Genomic DNA, 18,233 nt, shown 5'->3' on the forward strand with positions numbered 1-18,233 from the left:
CTCTGAATCCATGGTGTGAACTGTGAAATCCCATCAGTTGTAGATTGACACGGAATGGTCTTCATTGGTTAACTGGACATTGCTTTCAAAACAGTGATGAAAATGGCAACATTCACAAGTAAAGACATATTTGGAATAGCAGTTGGTATAGGATCAGGGGTAGGCAATTCCAGTCCTCGAGAGCCAGAGCCAGGTCAGGTTTTCAGTGATGAAAATGGCAACATTCACAAGTAAAGACATATTTGGAATAGCAGTTGGTATAGGATCAGGGGTAGGCAATTCCAGTCCTCGAGAGCCAGAGCCAGGTCAGGTTTTCAGGATATCCACAATAAATATGCATGAGATAGATTTGCATTTCAAGGAGGCAGTGCATGCAAATCCATCTCCTGCATATTCATTGTGGATATCCTGAAAACCTGACCTGGCTCCAGCTCCCAAGGACCAGAATTGCCTACCCCCTAGGTACTTGCTCAGTAGGTGGAGTCTCAGTATTGAGGATATGCCTTAACTGTGCCCAAGAGGTAGCACGCCAGTCATTTTGCAGAGTCTGCTTATCTGGCAGCCAGTACAGAGGATAAAACCTAAATGTTATCAACCCAAGTGGTCAAAATAAACTATACTCGTATATAAGAAACATATACCACTTATTATGAAAGATGCATCAGATATATAGCATTTTTCTTTTTTTCCCCAGGAAAAGGCCTCAGATTCGGAGTAGTCCTATAAAAATATGCTGACCGTTCAGTCCATGATAGGACTACGCGCATGCTCCGAATCTGAGGCCTTTTCCTGGGGAAAAAAGGAAAATGCTATATATCTGATGCATCTCTCATAATAAGTGGTATATGTTTCTTATATATGAGTATAGCCAGTACAGAGGCACAGGCACACAAAGGTGGAAGCACTTATAACCAGGAAAGACCAAGGTCACTGAAGTCAGGCATTTGAGAAGAGCTTTGGGTTTTTTTTGGGGGGGGAGTAGGGCTGGAATACAGCAGTTTGACAGGTGTTTTAGGAACAGGAAAGAATGATGCTCATATTCAAATCTCACAATCATAGCTGATAACAATTGAGAAGATAACTAATGACGAGAAGTCACAAAACACAGAGCTCAATTTACTAAAAGTCATTTAATGGAATGAAGCTTTGTTTTTATTAGTGAAAGAAACAATGTGATTACTCTTTAATAAAAACACTGTCAAATCTGATTTAAAATTCCCAGCTGAGGCTTTCTGGAATTCACTCAAAAGAACAATTTCTTCTTACCTGTTACCTATGCAGGCCACAGCAGATAGTCAGCCTTATAGGATTTTGCAAGTTAAAGGTCCACATGCACACATAATTTATAAAACACACTTTCGGCAGCTTTTTAAACATGCAAACACTGGACACCCTTAAAAGGGAAAAGGTCAGACAACAGCTTTGCTGTGCCTGAGTATTCAAGCGTGTTAATATAGCTTTTATTTATCCATCCCTGTACTGCTTTCGTTCAGATATGAAAATGCAGAGTTCACAATATAAAAGAACGATTTGAACTCATTAGTAAATACACATAGAAAAATCAATGAAAAAATATATACAGTTTCTTTAAGGCATACATTTACATTTTTTTTAAAAATCAACATTGATAAAATTTTCCATTCCGAGCAAAATAAAATCACTCGCCATTCCTGTCTTTTTAAAAAGATTCTTAGTGTTTATAAAGTGCTACTAATCATAGCACCTTTATTCAATTTCACAATGGGTAATAAAAGGATCGGGTCTTTTGCAGCCACAGATGGGTCATACTAAGCATGCCAAGCAGAAGGTACTTGATTTTTGTTTTGTGGGGGGGGTGAAGGGAGGGAGGTGTCTGAATGCTATGTAATCTCATCTTCTAAATTACCTCCAAAAAAACCCCCCTTTCATTAAAATTTTTGGGAAGGTGGCTGACACCGACGCTAAAGGGAGGACCCTTGAAAAAGCTGAAAGCGAAACATGTTGGGCCTACTCCTTCCATAATGCGCCTGAATTTGAATAGAAAGATCTTTGAGAAAATTATTTTCAGATAAGTGGCATTCTTATTAAAATCATAACTATTTATATATTTATTTGAAAATTATAGAGAAACATAAAAGAACTACATAACAAAGCACTTTAAAAAAAAACAAAAATATTAGATAAGTAAATACATTGAGAGTTTGAAAGTTTTGTTGAGCCGGTGATAAGACCACGTAAAGCTCACCGTGATGAGATATATTGAGGCGGTGGAGTGGTGGGGCTGAGGCTCAATATTAATAATAAAAAACTAGTAAAAAATTAAAAAACAAATTAAAAAAAACAAAAATTTAAATGAAAGGGTTTTTTTGGGAGGTAATTTAGAAGATGAGATTAAATTACTACCTCTAAAAGAATAAAGATAAATAAAGAAACTGAATGCTATGTAAAGCATACGTTTAATGAGAGCTTGCACACAAGGAAAGCTTTTATGTTTGACATTTGCTAAATCACTAGGTGTGAGGCTAGTGATGCTAAAAGCAGCACCTGCTTACTGCTTAATAATGGAAAATATGTGCTATGGCAAAATCTTTAGCAAGAAAACTCTTATAACTTAAATGAGACAGTTCCCTAGGAGGATAATATAATCAAATGAATTTATGATATGATATTTGCCCAAGTAGCCCCTTTAGCAGAAATAAGCAGGACTGAAGAAAGAGGAAATGTTCCATTCTTTATACTAATTATTCCCTTTATTCAGTCACTTTGTACTGGTTGACCTTTGGGATTTGCACCTGGCTAGGCCTTGCATACTAGAGGTCATCAGAAAGCCTGGAACTGGAGCCGATGGATGCCCATCAGATGTTACACATGCATCTCCTTAGGAAGCAACATTTCATCACAGAGGGAGGTGGTTTCACAACTGTGCATCTCTATTCATGTGCTTCGAGAACATGTGATAGGAGCCTATTATACTCATATACGGGAACCTAAGTGCCCAGATTCTGTTACAGAATATGTATGTAAGCTTTTGGGGATGGGGATGGAGATAGATCCCACAGGGATGGGAACAAATTTGTCCCTGTGTCATTCTTTAGCAGGCATCTAACTGCAACATGGGTGCATGTAACTTGCAGTATTCTATAAGTCACACATGGAACTGGGAGCCCCCCCCCCCATTTTCTGCTCCTGTATCTGCCACCTTGCATGCATTTGCAAGATAGCACTTAGGCGCCCTGCTGACACTTTCATGGGTAAGCGTACCAGGGCATTAGCGAGGCCACTCTTAGTAGTGACCCATAAAAATAACAAATGTTTTTTGACTGTGAAATGTTAAGATGCCTCTTTTAGTTCCCTATGCAGCTCTCATTAAGATGAGAAAAATTAGACCACCCAAGCATTGAATGTAGTATATATTTGTGCTTTCGAAGCACAAATGCCAAGCCAAGAATGTAAAAAAAATTGCCTCTGGGTGGTTTGTTCATTGCGGACCTAGACTGAAATTAATGTTTTTCTATTAATGAAATTCTATTAATGTAAATTTCTCTTGTTCTTATACTTGATTCAGACTGAGGTTACTAGCATGGATTTGTTTGTACCCGGGAATTGGTGGCTGAAGCTTAAACTTTCAGGTCTGAAAGATAATGTAAGCGAACAGCACAAATGATAGAGAGAGAGAGAGCTGCTTGAGAACAGCAGCTGTGGTCTTGTGTCACTCATGGCCATAGACAGAGAATGACACGGGGACAAATTTTTCCCCGTCCCCGCGAGTTCTTTTCCTGTCCCTGCCCCATTCCCGCAAACTCTATCCTCATCTGCACAAGCCTCAAACACTTTAAAATCATAAGCGTTCGAGGCTTGTGCGGTTAAGGCAGAGCTTACAGGAATGGGGTGGGCATGGGGAAAAAAGTGCCCAGTGTCATTTTCTAGCCAGAGATTCCTACATTTCTAGATGTGATAATGTATAATGTAACAATGGCTGTAGCTGTCATGGTTAGCAGAAGCTTTAATTCTTTATCTGATTAGTACTGGAAAATAGAATTGGTGCCCTTGTTTTGCCTTTCTTTAAAAAAAAAAATAAAAATAAACAACAACCCTAAAATTGTCCCCTAATTATATCTTCATTTGAACCTTTGGGATCTCTTGGATTTACTTGGCAGACTTCAGCTTGCATCATTAGCATTATAGTTAATATAAATGGAGATGCTTTATTAAATAACCTCAGCTACCTTCTACTAAAAATTCATCTTTGAATTACTTTTCCTGTTCCAGCATGGTGTGAAGTTACCATGACTAAGAAGAACACAGCTTGAGTTTAAAAATTCATTTGACTCATAGTAGGGTGGAAAAATGGCAAAATATTAATATGCGATTAAGCAATTCTGAGAAGACATATGGTGTATGCCTTCTGCAAATTTTCAAGTCTATGTTTTGCAGAGATACTTCATTGTCTGTGAATGGGCTTAAATGTTGCTGCAGAGATGTATTTTAATACTGGCAAGGTTAAAAAAAAAGGGGGGGGGGGGAGGGGAATGGCTCCAAGTTCCTTCCCAGAGGTCTACCAGTACTGCTGAGCTGCTGTAGGTGCAAATGACTTCATTCCAGGAACTGCTGTATTTAGTGCTCAGTTCTATGCCCACTAGCCCAGAGTTTCTTCTGACAATATACAGTATAACGGTGTTTGCTGACATATCCAATGATGTGAGTATCCACATAAGAATCAAGGGTGCTGTTTGTGTCGGGCTTTGGTGTTCCTGCAGGCGGTGCAGGGGCAGAGTTGCAAGTAGATGGGTAATTTAGAAATACATAAACGCATGACTGAACGGGTGAAGATTTGTGCACTTATGGAGCTGCTGCTGGGTATGTATTTGTATAAATTACCTCAGTGAGGAGAACCCCCCCCCCAAATAATTAACTACAAAAATGTAAGCGTAATAGTGGACTTAGATCTTCAAATGCTGAATTCAAACAAATATAAAATGGAGAACAATATTGGTTCTCCACAATAATCAGCCCAATCAAATTTCTGTGTGTTAAATATGTTCTATGCATGTGCTAATTCAAGTCATTTTGGATTTTTCTATTTGCTCAATTTGACATGTTGACATTGTAATATTTCTTTGAACACACCAAAATATTTTGATTTGATTAATAATGATGGAGAGCCAGTTATATTCATTATTAGTATTGGTTCTATAGGTGTTTGAGTCCTGCCTTTGAAGGTCCAATTCCACTATTATGCTTAAAGTGTACATTTTTTTTAATGTGATGATTATTTATTTATTTTATAAATGCACAGATGCACCTGTTTTGCTCTTACAAAATAAGCACTAGAGAATGACACGGGGACAAATTTTCCCCGTCCCCATGATTTCTTTTCCCGTCCCTGCCCCATTCTTGCAAGCTCTGTCCTCGTGTGCACAAGCCTCAAACACTTTAAAATCCTAAGTAGCAGCATTCTAGAGCTTAGATTGTGATGTCATAATGCCTCATTCCACCAATGCCTAAGCTCCGTCCTCATCTGCACAAGCCTCAAACACTTTTAAATCATAAGTGTTCGAGGCTTATGTGGTTAAAGCAGAGCTTACAGGAATGGGACAGGGACAGAGACAAAACTCATGGGGACGGGATGAAATTGAATTCCTGAGGGGACGGGCACAAATTTGTTCCTGTGTCATTCTCTAATAAGCACCTTGGTTCAACTATGACCTAGGCCTCCTGTTCTAAAACTGCCTCCATTGTACACTACTATTTGCCCTTGCATAAAGCACGCAAGGCATGCACTAATTTAAATGACCCACATCTTTGATTTCATATGTTTTGTTTATTCCATGTGGATGCAGATTAACCCAATTAGTCACATGAAGTCAACAGAGCTGCACCTGCGAGAGTTCTTCAGCTAAAAATGATGTCTTGAAAAGGTGCTTAAATTCTTAGGTGAATTTGCATGGTTTAGCAGTTAGATTAAGTGGCGTTTGAGTTATTACACTCCTTTATTCTCCAGTTTACTCTTGATTGATCATTCATTCACTTGTCTATTATAGTGTTGGTGCCGGGGGCCATTCTTTCTATAAGAAATATTAATTTCTGGTTTCAGTAAGATATTACAATATCTAATTGTCTCTGGTGTATTGTCAACATTTGGTATATTTATTTTAAAAAATTATAAACCGCATTATCCCATAGTAAGTTTTCCCTTTGCTCACCTTCCAAAAGGATGTAAAAAAACAAACAAACACCCTGTGCCACCTAGAGGCTACCTGGCTGTGATGGCACACATTATGTTCCTTAAGAAAACTGCTGCCCCAAAAGCTTAACCCTGCACATCTTATAACACATGTGCAAGTTCTCTCTCGCCCTCTGATGCAGAACATACTTTAATGTGTGTACATCCCTGGATCAATTTTGCACGGAAAACAGTGCTTATGCACAACTAAAGGCTTATAAAATCACTCCGCCGCCAATGGCCAGAACTCCAGGTCAACTGTTGCAAATTACTTTAAAATACTGTACAATGCTAGGACTGCAGTTATAAAATCCTATTAACCAAGTATGCCATCAAGCCCTGTCTGAGGTGTGTTTCATGACATTGTTCACAGAAGGCAAACAGAAGTGCCATTGGCCTTGTACTTGAATGGCACTTGCAGCATCAATAGAGTAGCGTGGGTTTGTAGAAAAGGGTATCAGTAGTCTCTCTCCGTGAGAACTCTAGTCAGTTTCAGCTTGATGCACTGCATTCTCCAAGTCATAGAAATAAAGTGCAGGTGTCCCATTGGGTTGCAGCAGTCCCAGAGCACAGGTCAAAGTTTATTCAAGCGGCCAATGGGAACCTCTGTGCAGTCAGCAGATTTTGTGTGTTTTAATTGATTCTGTCTCAGTCCAACATAGCCTCCAGCTGGTCAGCCAGATCATCAAACATATTACTGATGTCATCCAGAATGTTTTTTGTCGACCTCCGAGGCTTATAGCTACTGGGAAGATAGAACAGAATAAGGATTTATTAGTGTTTTAGGCGCTGTATTTAATCGCGCCCATTGTTACCCTAGCCTATGATATGAGATTGGGTGCATTGATATTTAAATACAGAATTGTGGTGCATATTTTTTTTTTTTTTCTTGAAATGATTATTCTAAAAATTTATCTTCTTTGCTACTGTTCAACTCCTTGCAACAAGGCCTCACTTAGCACTGGTGATGCCAGTGGCAAAGTCAGGTATCAGTTTAACACGTCGCTCGGCTGTGTCACACTGATTAACGACACAGCTGAGTGAGATGATAGCTGACTTTGCCACTGGCTTCTCCACAGACCCAGTGCTGCTTGAGGCCTTGTTGCAAGGAATTGAACAGCGCTGCAGACTATATCCTGACTATCTCGAGAAGACATTGAATGCTTGAGGATATGGAACGTCATTGATAGACGACTACACCAAAGTGTACATGTTTAGCGATTAGCAAAGTATGTTAAATTTTTGTTATTTTACACGGTATAGTACAGATCTTGAAGGTTCATTTAATAAAATACTGTACTGCTAGATGTCTTTTTATCAATGTCTCATTGCCGAGTGTGAAAACATAAACGTTATAGCTGTAATACCAAGAAATTTGCTCCATTGAGCAAAAATAATTACAAATTTTAAGAAGAAGGGAGCTTTATGTAATGAGTGGCTTTAAGCAACCCCAGCATGGGCTTTAAAAAAAAAATGTTTAAAATTAATTTCTGATCAAGCACAATCAAATACATAGGAATAACTTCCAATCTGCACTGTTTTTCCAATTTTAGGTTTTTCTGGACAACCCTACCAACCCATGAATGTATTTTTTTTTAGAAACTTTCCCTCTGAGCTACACTCAAAGTCCCCCACTTCTGGATAGACCGTTGGTTAAGAGTGAGCTCCATCACATCATTCACCTGCTTTTTAACTCCTCGGAACCGAGCTGCTTTTCCGCATTTTGAAGCGCAGCCTCCAAGGACGAACTGGTGTGATCCAATTTCTGCTGCATCAGAGTTGTGTCGGCAGCCAAAGGCTTTGTCGACACACAGCTCCCTCCGCTCGCAGGCACTTTCATGTCAGCATTCAGTTTCAAAGATGAAGATGTGGCCATCGCACAATGTCCTGGAAACTCTGGCATCGTTCTGAGTTTAGAAGCATCTAGCGAAGTCTGCGTAACATGTTGGAAACCAACTGGTGGACCTGAAAACACTAGTTTTGTGGAAGCCACAGAGGACAGTTTTGCAGGGGCTTCTGAAACAAGAAGAAGAGAGTCATGGTTTTTAACATATCTTTAGAGTGTTCTTTGAACTCTTTCCCTTCTGGTACATTAGCGGTACAGAATACAAGAATGAAAAAAGAAGTTTGCTCAAAGAATTTCACAAGTATAAACAAATCAAGAGAGTGACCTTATATCATATAATTATTTAATACATTTATTTTATTTGATATACCACCATTTTTAACAAAAAAGTCAAATCAAAGCGGTGTACAATAAATAAAAACAGTGGCCAATATTTAAAATAAAAACATGACAAGGGGAATGTACACAAACAAGAGGACAAAAAGGGCAGGAAAGGTTTACAATGTCTTAAGCGAAGAACAAGCAAGATAGCAACAAGACGGTATGATCCAGAAAGAATAAGAAAAAAGAAAAGTAAAGATAAGCGTAAGATGGTAAGTACTTGGTCACAAGTAATATGAAAATGTTACAAGGAAATTAACTACCTAGTCAGAATTATTGAGAAAATATTGCAGAGATAAAGACTCCCTAGTCACAAGTCATGGCAAAAGTTGCAAAGTGACAAACTATTAGGAATGAGGTTCAAATGCCATTTTGAAATAATAAGCCTTCAATAATCAGACCTCGTACACCCAGAGCCTTACTCAAAATACTTTCATGCCCTTACTGGGGGTGGTGTATTCATCATTGGTCTGATTTCCTTTTAACTTTAGGCTCCTTCTTATATATATATTCCGATAAAAGTAAACTGGACCAATGATGAACCCCAGTAAGGGCATGAAAAATTTTGAATATGGCTCTGGGTGTATGAGGTCTGATTAAATAGTTATATGGTATAAGTCAGGGGTCTCAAAGTCCCTCCTTGAGGGCCGCAATCCAGTCGGGTTTTCAGGATTTCCCCAATGAATATGCATGAGATCTATGTGTATGCACTGCTTTCAATGCATATTCATTGGGGAAATCCTGAAAACCCAACTGAATTGCGGCCCTCAAGGACGGACTTTGAGATCCCTGGTATAAGGTCACTCGCTTGATTTGTTTTTACATTATAAATATAGCACATGATCATTTTTTAATTTGAAATCAAAAGATAGTGTTACTTTACAGTCATTGCCTTTCACCATTACAACTGTGAAAGACTGGAACTGGGAACTCTGTTCTAATATAAGCCAGCTGAGAAAGATTGGGTGCTGACTATGACAACTACCAGTTAACTCAGGGCAAATGATAGTGTACCGTTCCTTACAGAGGCTTCTGCTATGAGAATTGTGAAGGCACCAACATAACTTGCATAGCAAAGTGTGTTGCGTACCTGGTGATGTTGCCATCTGTATAGTAGCTTCATTGGGAGGCCCTGGCTGCATGGCTGCTTTCTGTAAATTAACACCGGTGTATATCCTTGGCTGTGCTGCTGCTGGGATGGATGGTTTTGGGGAGACGGATGGTTTTGTCATGCCTTGCTCAAGAGACAGAATGCTCTCCTCAATCTCGGCTATTCGGAACGCAATACTGTTGTCGTCAAAAGCCTCTCTGGTGACAGGCTGAGCACCTGGTGAAGGCACTGATGTGCCAGTTATGCTTACAGCCTGGGCTTCGGCATATTGAGAAGCTGGTGCTAAAGAGGTAGCCTGTCCATCTGAGCTTGGCACCATATTCGCTTGTGATTCCTTTTCTTTGAGCTTTGGCCTCCGTTTCACTGTGTCTGACTCTGTTAGGTTAAAATCTGGCATCTCCAGTTTTTTGCCTACACTACTATTATGGTCTTTTTCAGAGGATCCTGCAACAGGAAAGCTCTGCGTTCCATGCTCTAAGTTTGTGGTAGATGTATCTGTCTTGGATGTACCATTGGTTTTTGGCCTCTGTTTAATGGTTAGATTGCCTTCCTCTGCAAATGGGATGCACTCGCTGGAACTATTCTGTGAGGAGGAGGAAATTCCAGCTTCCTCTCTTCCAGCTTTTTCATCCTCTGTATCTGACTTAACGTCATCTGTAACTGGCAAGACCTCGGTTCTAGGCATAGCAGACTCGCTGATGGTTCGCCTTCTGGTGATGTTCCCACCATGAGCATCTCTTGGCTTTTCTGCAAGTTTGGCAGTGCAGAGATCTGAGTTCCCTGCTTCATGAGATGGGTCTTTTTGGGCAGGATGGGTGACCACCTGTGGACTCCCACTACTAGACACTTCCAGCATCGCAGTTATGCTCTTTACACTTCTGGCATTACCCCTGCTTTCAGCTATGACAGTTGGCAAAATGAGGTCAAATCCTTCCACAGATGGAGGTTGCTCTCTTTCGGACACTGTGCCCGTTTCGCTTTCCATTTCCAGTGATTGCGTAGTGGAGACCGAGCTGAGACGTTTAGGAGGTGCTGGGGGTGGACCTTTCTTCCGTGCCCGAATTGCAAAGGACTGGCTACGAAGCACTTTCTTGTCAGGTTGTGCATTACTATGTGCCACCTGGCTCCTACCAGGACGCCGAGTTAAAGTGGCGTAGGACCCTAGAGTACTGGTTGGCACCTCCTCCTCTTCTGTTTCCCCATCAGACATGGCATAGCGGTTCAGGCTCTGAGAGCGCTTCTTAAACTTAAACGTTTCACCATTACATTCCTCAACAGGTGGCCAAAGGACTTGGACAGCACCGGGCATAAAGGGTTTAGGAGGTAGGACCGGACCTTCAGTGCTGCTGCCACAGTGAGAATGAAGGTAAGAGAAAGTCTTTTGGGCATTAGTTTGAAGGGCATGATTTTGAGCTTGCACATGCTGAGAATAGACGTGGGTTGGTGTCTTGGGTTGTTCTGATGGGGGTAGCGCTGGGGCCGGATGAGATTTTAAGTTGACATTAGGGTATAAGAACACGTGGGGCAGTTTCTTATTACTTGATGTATGTGGAGGTGTGCAGGGTGGTGTTGCTGGCAAGACGTTCTGAGACTGTTGTATCTGCAATTGAGCATTCATGGGTTTGGCTGGAGAACTGAATTTCTGAGCCTGGGGCTGCTGGTAATGGTCCATCCCTTCAGGAACGTTCCTCTCTTTCAGAGGACTCCCAGCATGCCTATTGGTATGGCCATTTCTTCCGTCAGTCACTCGAGACATGGGTTTCCCAGAATTCTCTTGATTTGGCCTTCCAGGAGGGATCCCCACGTTCTCCTTTGTCTTATGAAGAACAGATGTCCTTCCTCCACTGCTGCTACTGCTACTCCCACTACCCAAGCTCTCTTGAGAATGGCTCGAGAGTGTTGCCCGAGAAACCATATTTTCCTGGGAATGCCCTGAACCTCGTGACCGGATACCAATGCTCTCCTGACTTCCTGACATCCCCTGTATGCTTTCAATGCTAAGCGGTTCCTGGCAACTGTTGGACATGGCAGTCTGAAGCTCATAGCTCAGTTCGCTGTCTTGGAATGTTAACATCTTGGGGGTCTGAGGCAACTCCCCATTCTCTAGGGACTCTATGGTAACAATGTCCAGGGAGCCAGGAATCCGTCGTTTCAACATCTTCCCATCCACTTGGTTCATACTCTTTCGGATATCTGCAAGCTTCTTTACAGCCAGCATGATCTTCTTTTGGTGGCCTATAGACAAATTAGAAAAAAAAAAAAAAAGGAAGTGAAAAATGTGGAATTGTGTTAGCAGCAGGGACAAAATTGGGACATATAAGACATATAGCACTTGCATCATCTTGTTACTGTAGTCCAGGGTTCTCAAATTCCCTCCTTGAGGGCAGCAATCCAGTCGGGTTTTCAGGATTTCCCCAATGAATATGCATGAGATCTATGTGCATGCACTGCTTTCAATGCATATTCAATGGGGAAATCCTGAAAACCCGACTGGATTGTGGCCCTCAAGGAGGGACTTTGAGATCCCTGCTGTAGTCCGACTGGAAAAGACATCAGTCTTTTTGAATTCAAGCCTCAAGTCAGTGGTGTCATAAGGGGGTGGAGCGCGCCATCTTGCTAAGGGCATGACACTCCTACTCTTCTTCTTGCCATGTGCACGTGATGGTGCCCCTTGTCTTCCCCATACCATTTTGACTTCCCCGGCATGAGGTTGCTGCGCCTAGGAAGTGAGGTTATAGAGTGAGCCGATACTGATGTGGGAATGCTGTTCATGCCGGAGAAGGTTAAAAAGGTATGGGAAAAGGGAAGGGGGCAGGAGAGGGGCACCACTGCCTCAAGTTACTTAAGTGTGGGAAATGATTTCAGAAGCAGCTTTCAATGAGGGTCTTAAAAAGCTAAAGATTGAGATTGGAAATGCCATCCTTAGTAGCCATGAAACTTGCTGGTAACAGGAATTCCATGTTGTCGATTCGGGGCCTGGTTCTATGGAATGCCTTGTCAGTTTCTACGCGTCAATTGACCATGCTTTGTCAATTTAGACAAGAGGTAAAAATTGTACACTTCTTCCTCCGAATCCGCAGTTTCAGTATCCGCGTATTCAGTTATTCACGATTAAAAAGAAAAAAAAAAAAAAAGAGCTGCATTCCGGACCTTCCCTGCCTCCCTCCCGCCTTCCCCTTGCCATCCCGGACCTTACCTGGTGGTCTAGCGGGCTTTCGGGGCAGGAGCGATCTTTCTACGCTCCTGTCCTGTGCAGATCACTCATAGGAAATGGCTGCCGTGAGCTCCCGTAGTCTATAACAACTTATACGCTACCAAAGGCAAAAACTACATTTAAAGTGTCTTCATCTGTTTTTGTAAAACCAGATTGTGATGAGATTCCCTATTAATCTGAGGAACTTCACAGTACACCCACCCCAACCTTTCTCCCCTAAATATCCTCACTCACCCAGTTTGTTGATGCCGATCTCCTGCAGATCTTCCCAGGTGAGATCTGTCACAATGTTGATGGAGTCGTAGCCATTTTCCACGAGCTTTTTATGGTACTGGGGCAATCCGATGGCACTCAGCCATTCCATCAGGTCAGCCTAAATGGCCGAAAGGGAACCCATTAATGGAGAGAACAAGAGAGGGCAGAAATGAGGCAAGAAGACAGTTCCCAGTCTTAAAATATTCCCAGTCATGTCCTGATTCTATTTCACCTCCAGCATAAACACCTGCTCATTCTACTCACAGGTGCTATGAGCCATAACACTGTGTTTGACGGCTAAATCCAAAATACATGCTTTACAAGTGGTGCAGAATATAGCTGAGAATAGCCTTACCGGGTCAGACCAATGGTCCATTAGCCCCGTAGCCCGTCCCTAGTACCTGGCAAAAAAACAAATAGTAGCAACATTCTAGGCTACCGATTCAGGGCAAACAGTGGCTTCCCCCCTCCCTGTCTGTCTCAATAACAGACTATGGACTTTTCCTCCAGATCACTGCAGCACTCTACTATTTACACTCCTCCACTGAGAAAAAGGGCCATACACGCCTTCAAAGAAGTCAAGCAAATCGGTGAGGCTAGATCTCCCCTGGCCAAACCAATGCTGACTCTGCCCCATTAAATCATGTTTGTCTATGTGTTCCACTGGAACTTCCCCTTTTCAACATATGTCTCCAGTGCAGAAACAGCTACACTGGTTGTCTGTTATATTTCGCATTGAGCATAAAATTCTAACAATTATACTTCAGGTAGCATCTGAAAAGGCACCGTGTTATTAAAGAAGTTCTTACCATCTCGCTCTTTGCGTTCAGAATCAGCAATGAAGTTAACACTTGAGTATGCGCATGAGATACATTATAAAAAATCACGGATGGCAGCAATTTCTGTGGCTGGTCCACGGTTATGGAATGGTACGTTAAGGCTGTGTCAGAATCTGAAGTTTTTTAAGAAATCTCTAAAAACTTATTTGTTTGTCAGAGCATTCCTGTATATTTTGCAGACTTTTCTATTTTTCCTGCTCATTTATGATTGATTATATTTGTAAAGAATTGTAGGTCTGTGATGTAATGACAGTAATAATTGATTTATGTTTGTAAATGCTGTAATACACTTAGGTTATAAGCGGAATACAATTTTTATTTTTTTTTTTTAATCCTCTATAATAAAACCCTAAGCGTGCATGTGCACTTACAACGCTGTGATCCCTCACAGCATGATTTGTGACTCCGTGGCCGTGTTCGATTTGCGGCGTGCGTTGGCTTACGGTGCGTATGGCGGTGAGAGCAACGGCAGGGGGGTGTCCTTAGAGGTGCTGCGAAGCATCTGGCTGCTACTGCTGCACAGGGAAATGGAGGGGGAGAGGGAAAAGGGGCTGCTTTGGGGGAGGGGTGTGCTGGGGGGGGCAGGCAGCAATCTTGGTTTGCTCGGGTGGCCAGAGAGAGATAGGTAGGGGGCCAGGGAGAGAGACAGACAGACAGATATAAGTTGAGAGGGAAAAGGGGCTGCTTTGGGGGAGGGGTGTGCTGGGGGGGCAGGCAGCAATCTTGGTTTGCTCGGGTGGCCAGAGAGAGATAGGTAGGGGGCCAGGGAGAGAGACAGACAGACAGATATAAGTTGAGAGGGAAAAGGGGCTGCTTTGGGGGGAGGGGTGTGCTGGGGGCAGGCAGCAATCTTGGTTTGCTTGGGGGGGGGGGGGGCAGAGAGAGATAGGCATGGGGCCGGGGAAAGAGACAGACAGAAAAAAAGACAGACAGACAAGGGGCCAGGGAGTGACACTGAAAGAATGACAAACAGACATGGGGCCAGAGAGACAAACAGACAGAGGCCAAGGAGACAGAAAGACAGACAGAAAGCGGCCAAGGAGAGAGAGAGACAGAAAGAAAGAAAGAAAGAAAGACAGACATCTATTCTAGCACCTGTTAATGTAACGGGCTTAAAAGACTAGTGAATAAATAAACACCTTGTGAATGGATATAAGTACCCTGCTTTCTTTTCATAATAGTTCAAACTTTCTAGTTTTCCAAAACTGACAAAATGCCCAGTTCAGAAGTACTGTATAATGGTAAGGACAATAAAACTAGAGGGTATAATTTGAGGTTACATGGAGGAAGACTTAGGAGCAATGTTAAGAAATTCTTCTTCACGAAGAGGGTGGTAGAGAGAATGTCCTGGAATTTCCTCCCGAGGGAAGTGGTAGAGAGAAAAACGGTGATGGATTTCAAAAAAGCATGGGATAAACAGAGGATCTCTAATTAGAAAACGAAGGATGTAAATTAAAGAACAAAGGCCAGTATTGGACAGACCTGCACGGTCTATGTCTCATATAGGGTGACTCAGTGTAGGATGGGCTGGGGAGGGCATCAATGGGAACTCCGCTAACTTGGAACATGAGGATGTAGATATCCTGCAAACAACGGGATGGTTGGATAGGTTGGAGTGAGCTTGGACGGCAACTTCAGCATTTGGAACCCAGGACAATACCAGACTTTACAGTCTACGGCCCAGAAGTATCAAAGAAGAGACAAGTTAATCAAATCATCTATTTTTTAATGGGTATAACTAATGGGCAGACTGGATGGACCGTTCAGGTCTTTATCTGCCATCATTTACTATGTTACTATGATACCTGGCAGAAACTCAAAGAGTAGCAACATTCCAGAGCTGAGATTGTGATGTCATAATGCCTCATTCCACCAATGCCCAAGAGCCAGCCTCAGCAGTGATGTCACAATGGCTTGATTAGATGGCAACTTCAGCATTTGGAACCCAGGACAATACCAGACTTTACAGTCTACGGCCCAGAAGTATCAAAGAAGAGACAAGTTAATCAAATCATCTATTTTTTAATGGGTATAACTTATGGGCAGACTGGATGGACCGTTCAGGTATTTATCTGCCCATTTACTATGTTACTAAGTAGAACAGTAGGCGAGCATATTAAGCAGTGAAAATAAATTAATCTTTTAAGAAGTACAATGCCAGGCTGCTATATGAAGCAAACTCATAAATCACCTTAAACGCTTTTTAACCTAAATAAAACTCCATAAATAAATAAATGTGTGTATGTGAAAAGCTCAGACCCAACAACCAACTTCTATATGGGTTTGATTCCTGGGTTATTATTTTCTACCCATGCTGGGGTTGCTGCAGAGGCAGCACTCAAAGCCCACAGGAAGAGGAGCATCTTCTATTATACAGTGGCTGAACTCAGGGAAAACCAAAAAAACTCTGTGGAGTGACGAGGTTCCTAAATGGACTTTATTTAAAAGTGTCAAAGTTCCAAAGGTACACTGAAATCATCCACATAAAATAATTTCATCCACATAAAAGCCCATAATTACAGCGTTCTGGAAGGAGCCCTGTACTATGCCTCCTGCCTGACAGCTGTTGTAATGATGACTGAGCTAGGTGGATTTGGAAGGGTAGATGGCAGGGCAATGATCCTTTTGAATGAATGAGCCCTCCCTATAGAAACATGATGGCCTATCTAGTCTGCCCAACTGCAGCATCCATTATCTCTTCCTCTCTCTGTAAGCCAAGGCTCTTTACACCTGCATTGTGATGTCATAGACGTAGTTCCTCTCCCATATATATGTTTGAATGGGGAGGAACGGCGTTGCTTTGCTTGTCTGTTGCCTGTGAAGTTGGAGCAGTATGAGTTAGTTCTTCCCTGGTGGCTAAACTAAGGTAAATGTTAATTATCACTTTTACGAAATAATGTATTTATATTTAGTAGTATTGAGTATGATTAAGAGCATTAATAATAATAATAATAATAATAATAATAATTTTATTTCTTATATACCGCTGTACCGTGAAGTTCTAAGCGGTTTACAGTAGAAACAGAAGAAATGCAATAAGTAAGATTAATTAAGATGAAGAGAAAGTACTTAGAGTTCCCTGACTGTCCCAAAGGCTCACATTCTTGCTAAAGTACTTGAGAAAAATAAATTAGTTAGGTTATAAACATAGAGTAGAAGAAGGTAGGAAAACAGTTCATAGGAAAATTAATTTTGAATACATTATACATTATATATACATTAGTGGTTTATATGAATGATAGAAATATGGTATATGGATTGCGTTGTTTTATAACTTTAGATATCCCTTCCTGAGGAAGCACTTATTGCGAAACTCGAGTAGAAGGGAAGATTTGTACTTTATGGCTTCCAGGAGTCTTTTATTTGGCACAAGCACTTTATAACACGGAGCTGCCTGTTACGTGACCTTCGGATGCAAATTTACCACCATAAAAGATAAGTCTATTGTTCTTATTAAACAAATGTATTTATAAAGATGTCAGGTGGTACAGATAATAATGGTGCTATGATGGCAGCCTGTGTTTTGTATTTTATACACTTAAACACTTAAGGTTGTGGGTCTGAGCACTATTTAATAATTTATATATATTTATGTATTAAAAAAAGTTTTTGGATTGTGATACAAGAGTAGTGCTTTAGTATATTATAGATTAATATTTATCCCTATTGGTAGCAATATAGAAACATAGTAACATGATGGCAGACAAAGGCCAAATGGCCCATCTAGTCTACCCATCCGCAGTAACCATTATCTTCTCCTCTCCCTATTGGCTAAGGCTCTTAACATTTGCATCTCCTCTTCCTATAGGCTAAGGCTCTGTGCACCTGCATTGTGAGGTCATAGATCTGCCCATCCGCAGTAACCATTATCTCTTTCTCTCTCCGAGAGATCCCACGTGCCTATTCCAGGCCCTTTTGAATTCAGACACAGTCTCTGTCTCCACCACCTCTTCCGGGAGACTGTTTCATGCATCTACCACCCTTTCTGTAAAAAAGTATTTCCTTAGATTATTCCGGAGCCTATCGCTTCTTAAGCATCCTATGCCCTCTCATTGCAGAGTTTCCTTTCAAATGAAAGAGACTCGATTCATGCACGTTTATATTACATAAGTATTTAAACATCTCTATCATATCTCCCCAATCCCGCCTTTCCTCCAAAGTATACGGATTGAGATCTTTAAGTCTGTCTCCATACGCCTTACAACAAAGACCGCGAACCATTTTAGTAGCCTTCCTCTGAAATAAGTTGTGATTGAAGGCTCAAGCCCCTGGTCTGAAATGCTTGTATCTTAAAATAATTGCTAGTCTGCTATTTGTTGTTTTCTTTTGCATTTTCAAATTGTAAAGCCATTTCAAAGATAGCTTTAACCTCAGTCCATTTATAA

At 41.4% G+C, this 18,233-nt stretch overlaps 1 protein-coding gene across 2 annotated transcripts in view; it reads right to left on the reverse strand.

Moving 5' to 3' along the window:
* Positions 1–1,134: 1,134 nt before the first annotated feature.
* Positions 1,135–18,233, reverse strand: part of CASKIN2 (CASK interacting protein 2) — a 149,329-nt gene continuing 132,230 nt past the window's right edge. Inside the window, exons 18-21 of one of the 2 annotated variants that reach the window (XM_033960349.1) lie at positions 12,989–13,127; positions 9,520–11,775; positions 7,885–8,218; positions 1,135–6,944 (exon numbers count right to left, since the gene is read on the reverse strand). In XM_033960349.1, coding sequence (XP_033816240.1) covers positions 6,851–6,944; positions 7,885–8,218; positions 9,520–11,775; positions 12,989–13,127 — 2,823 coding nt within the window. In that variant the 3' untranslated portion in view covers positions 1,135–6,850. Of the gene's footprint in view, positions 6,948–7,884; positions 8,219–9,519; positions 11,776–12,988; positions 13,128–18,233 lie in introns of both variants that reach the window. The other variant, XM_033960348.1, reaches the window with a different exon arrangement.

Source organism: Geotrypetes seraphini, chromosome 10 (assembly GCF_902459505.1).
Source record: "Geotrypetes seraphini chromosome 10, aGeoSer1.1, whole genome shotgun sequence".
Taxonomy (NCBI): Eukaryota; Metazoa; Chordata; class Amphibia; order Gymnophiona; family Dermophiidae; genus Geotrypetes; species Geotrypetes seraphini.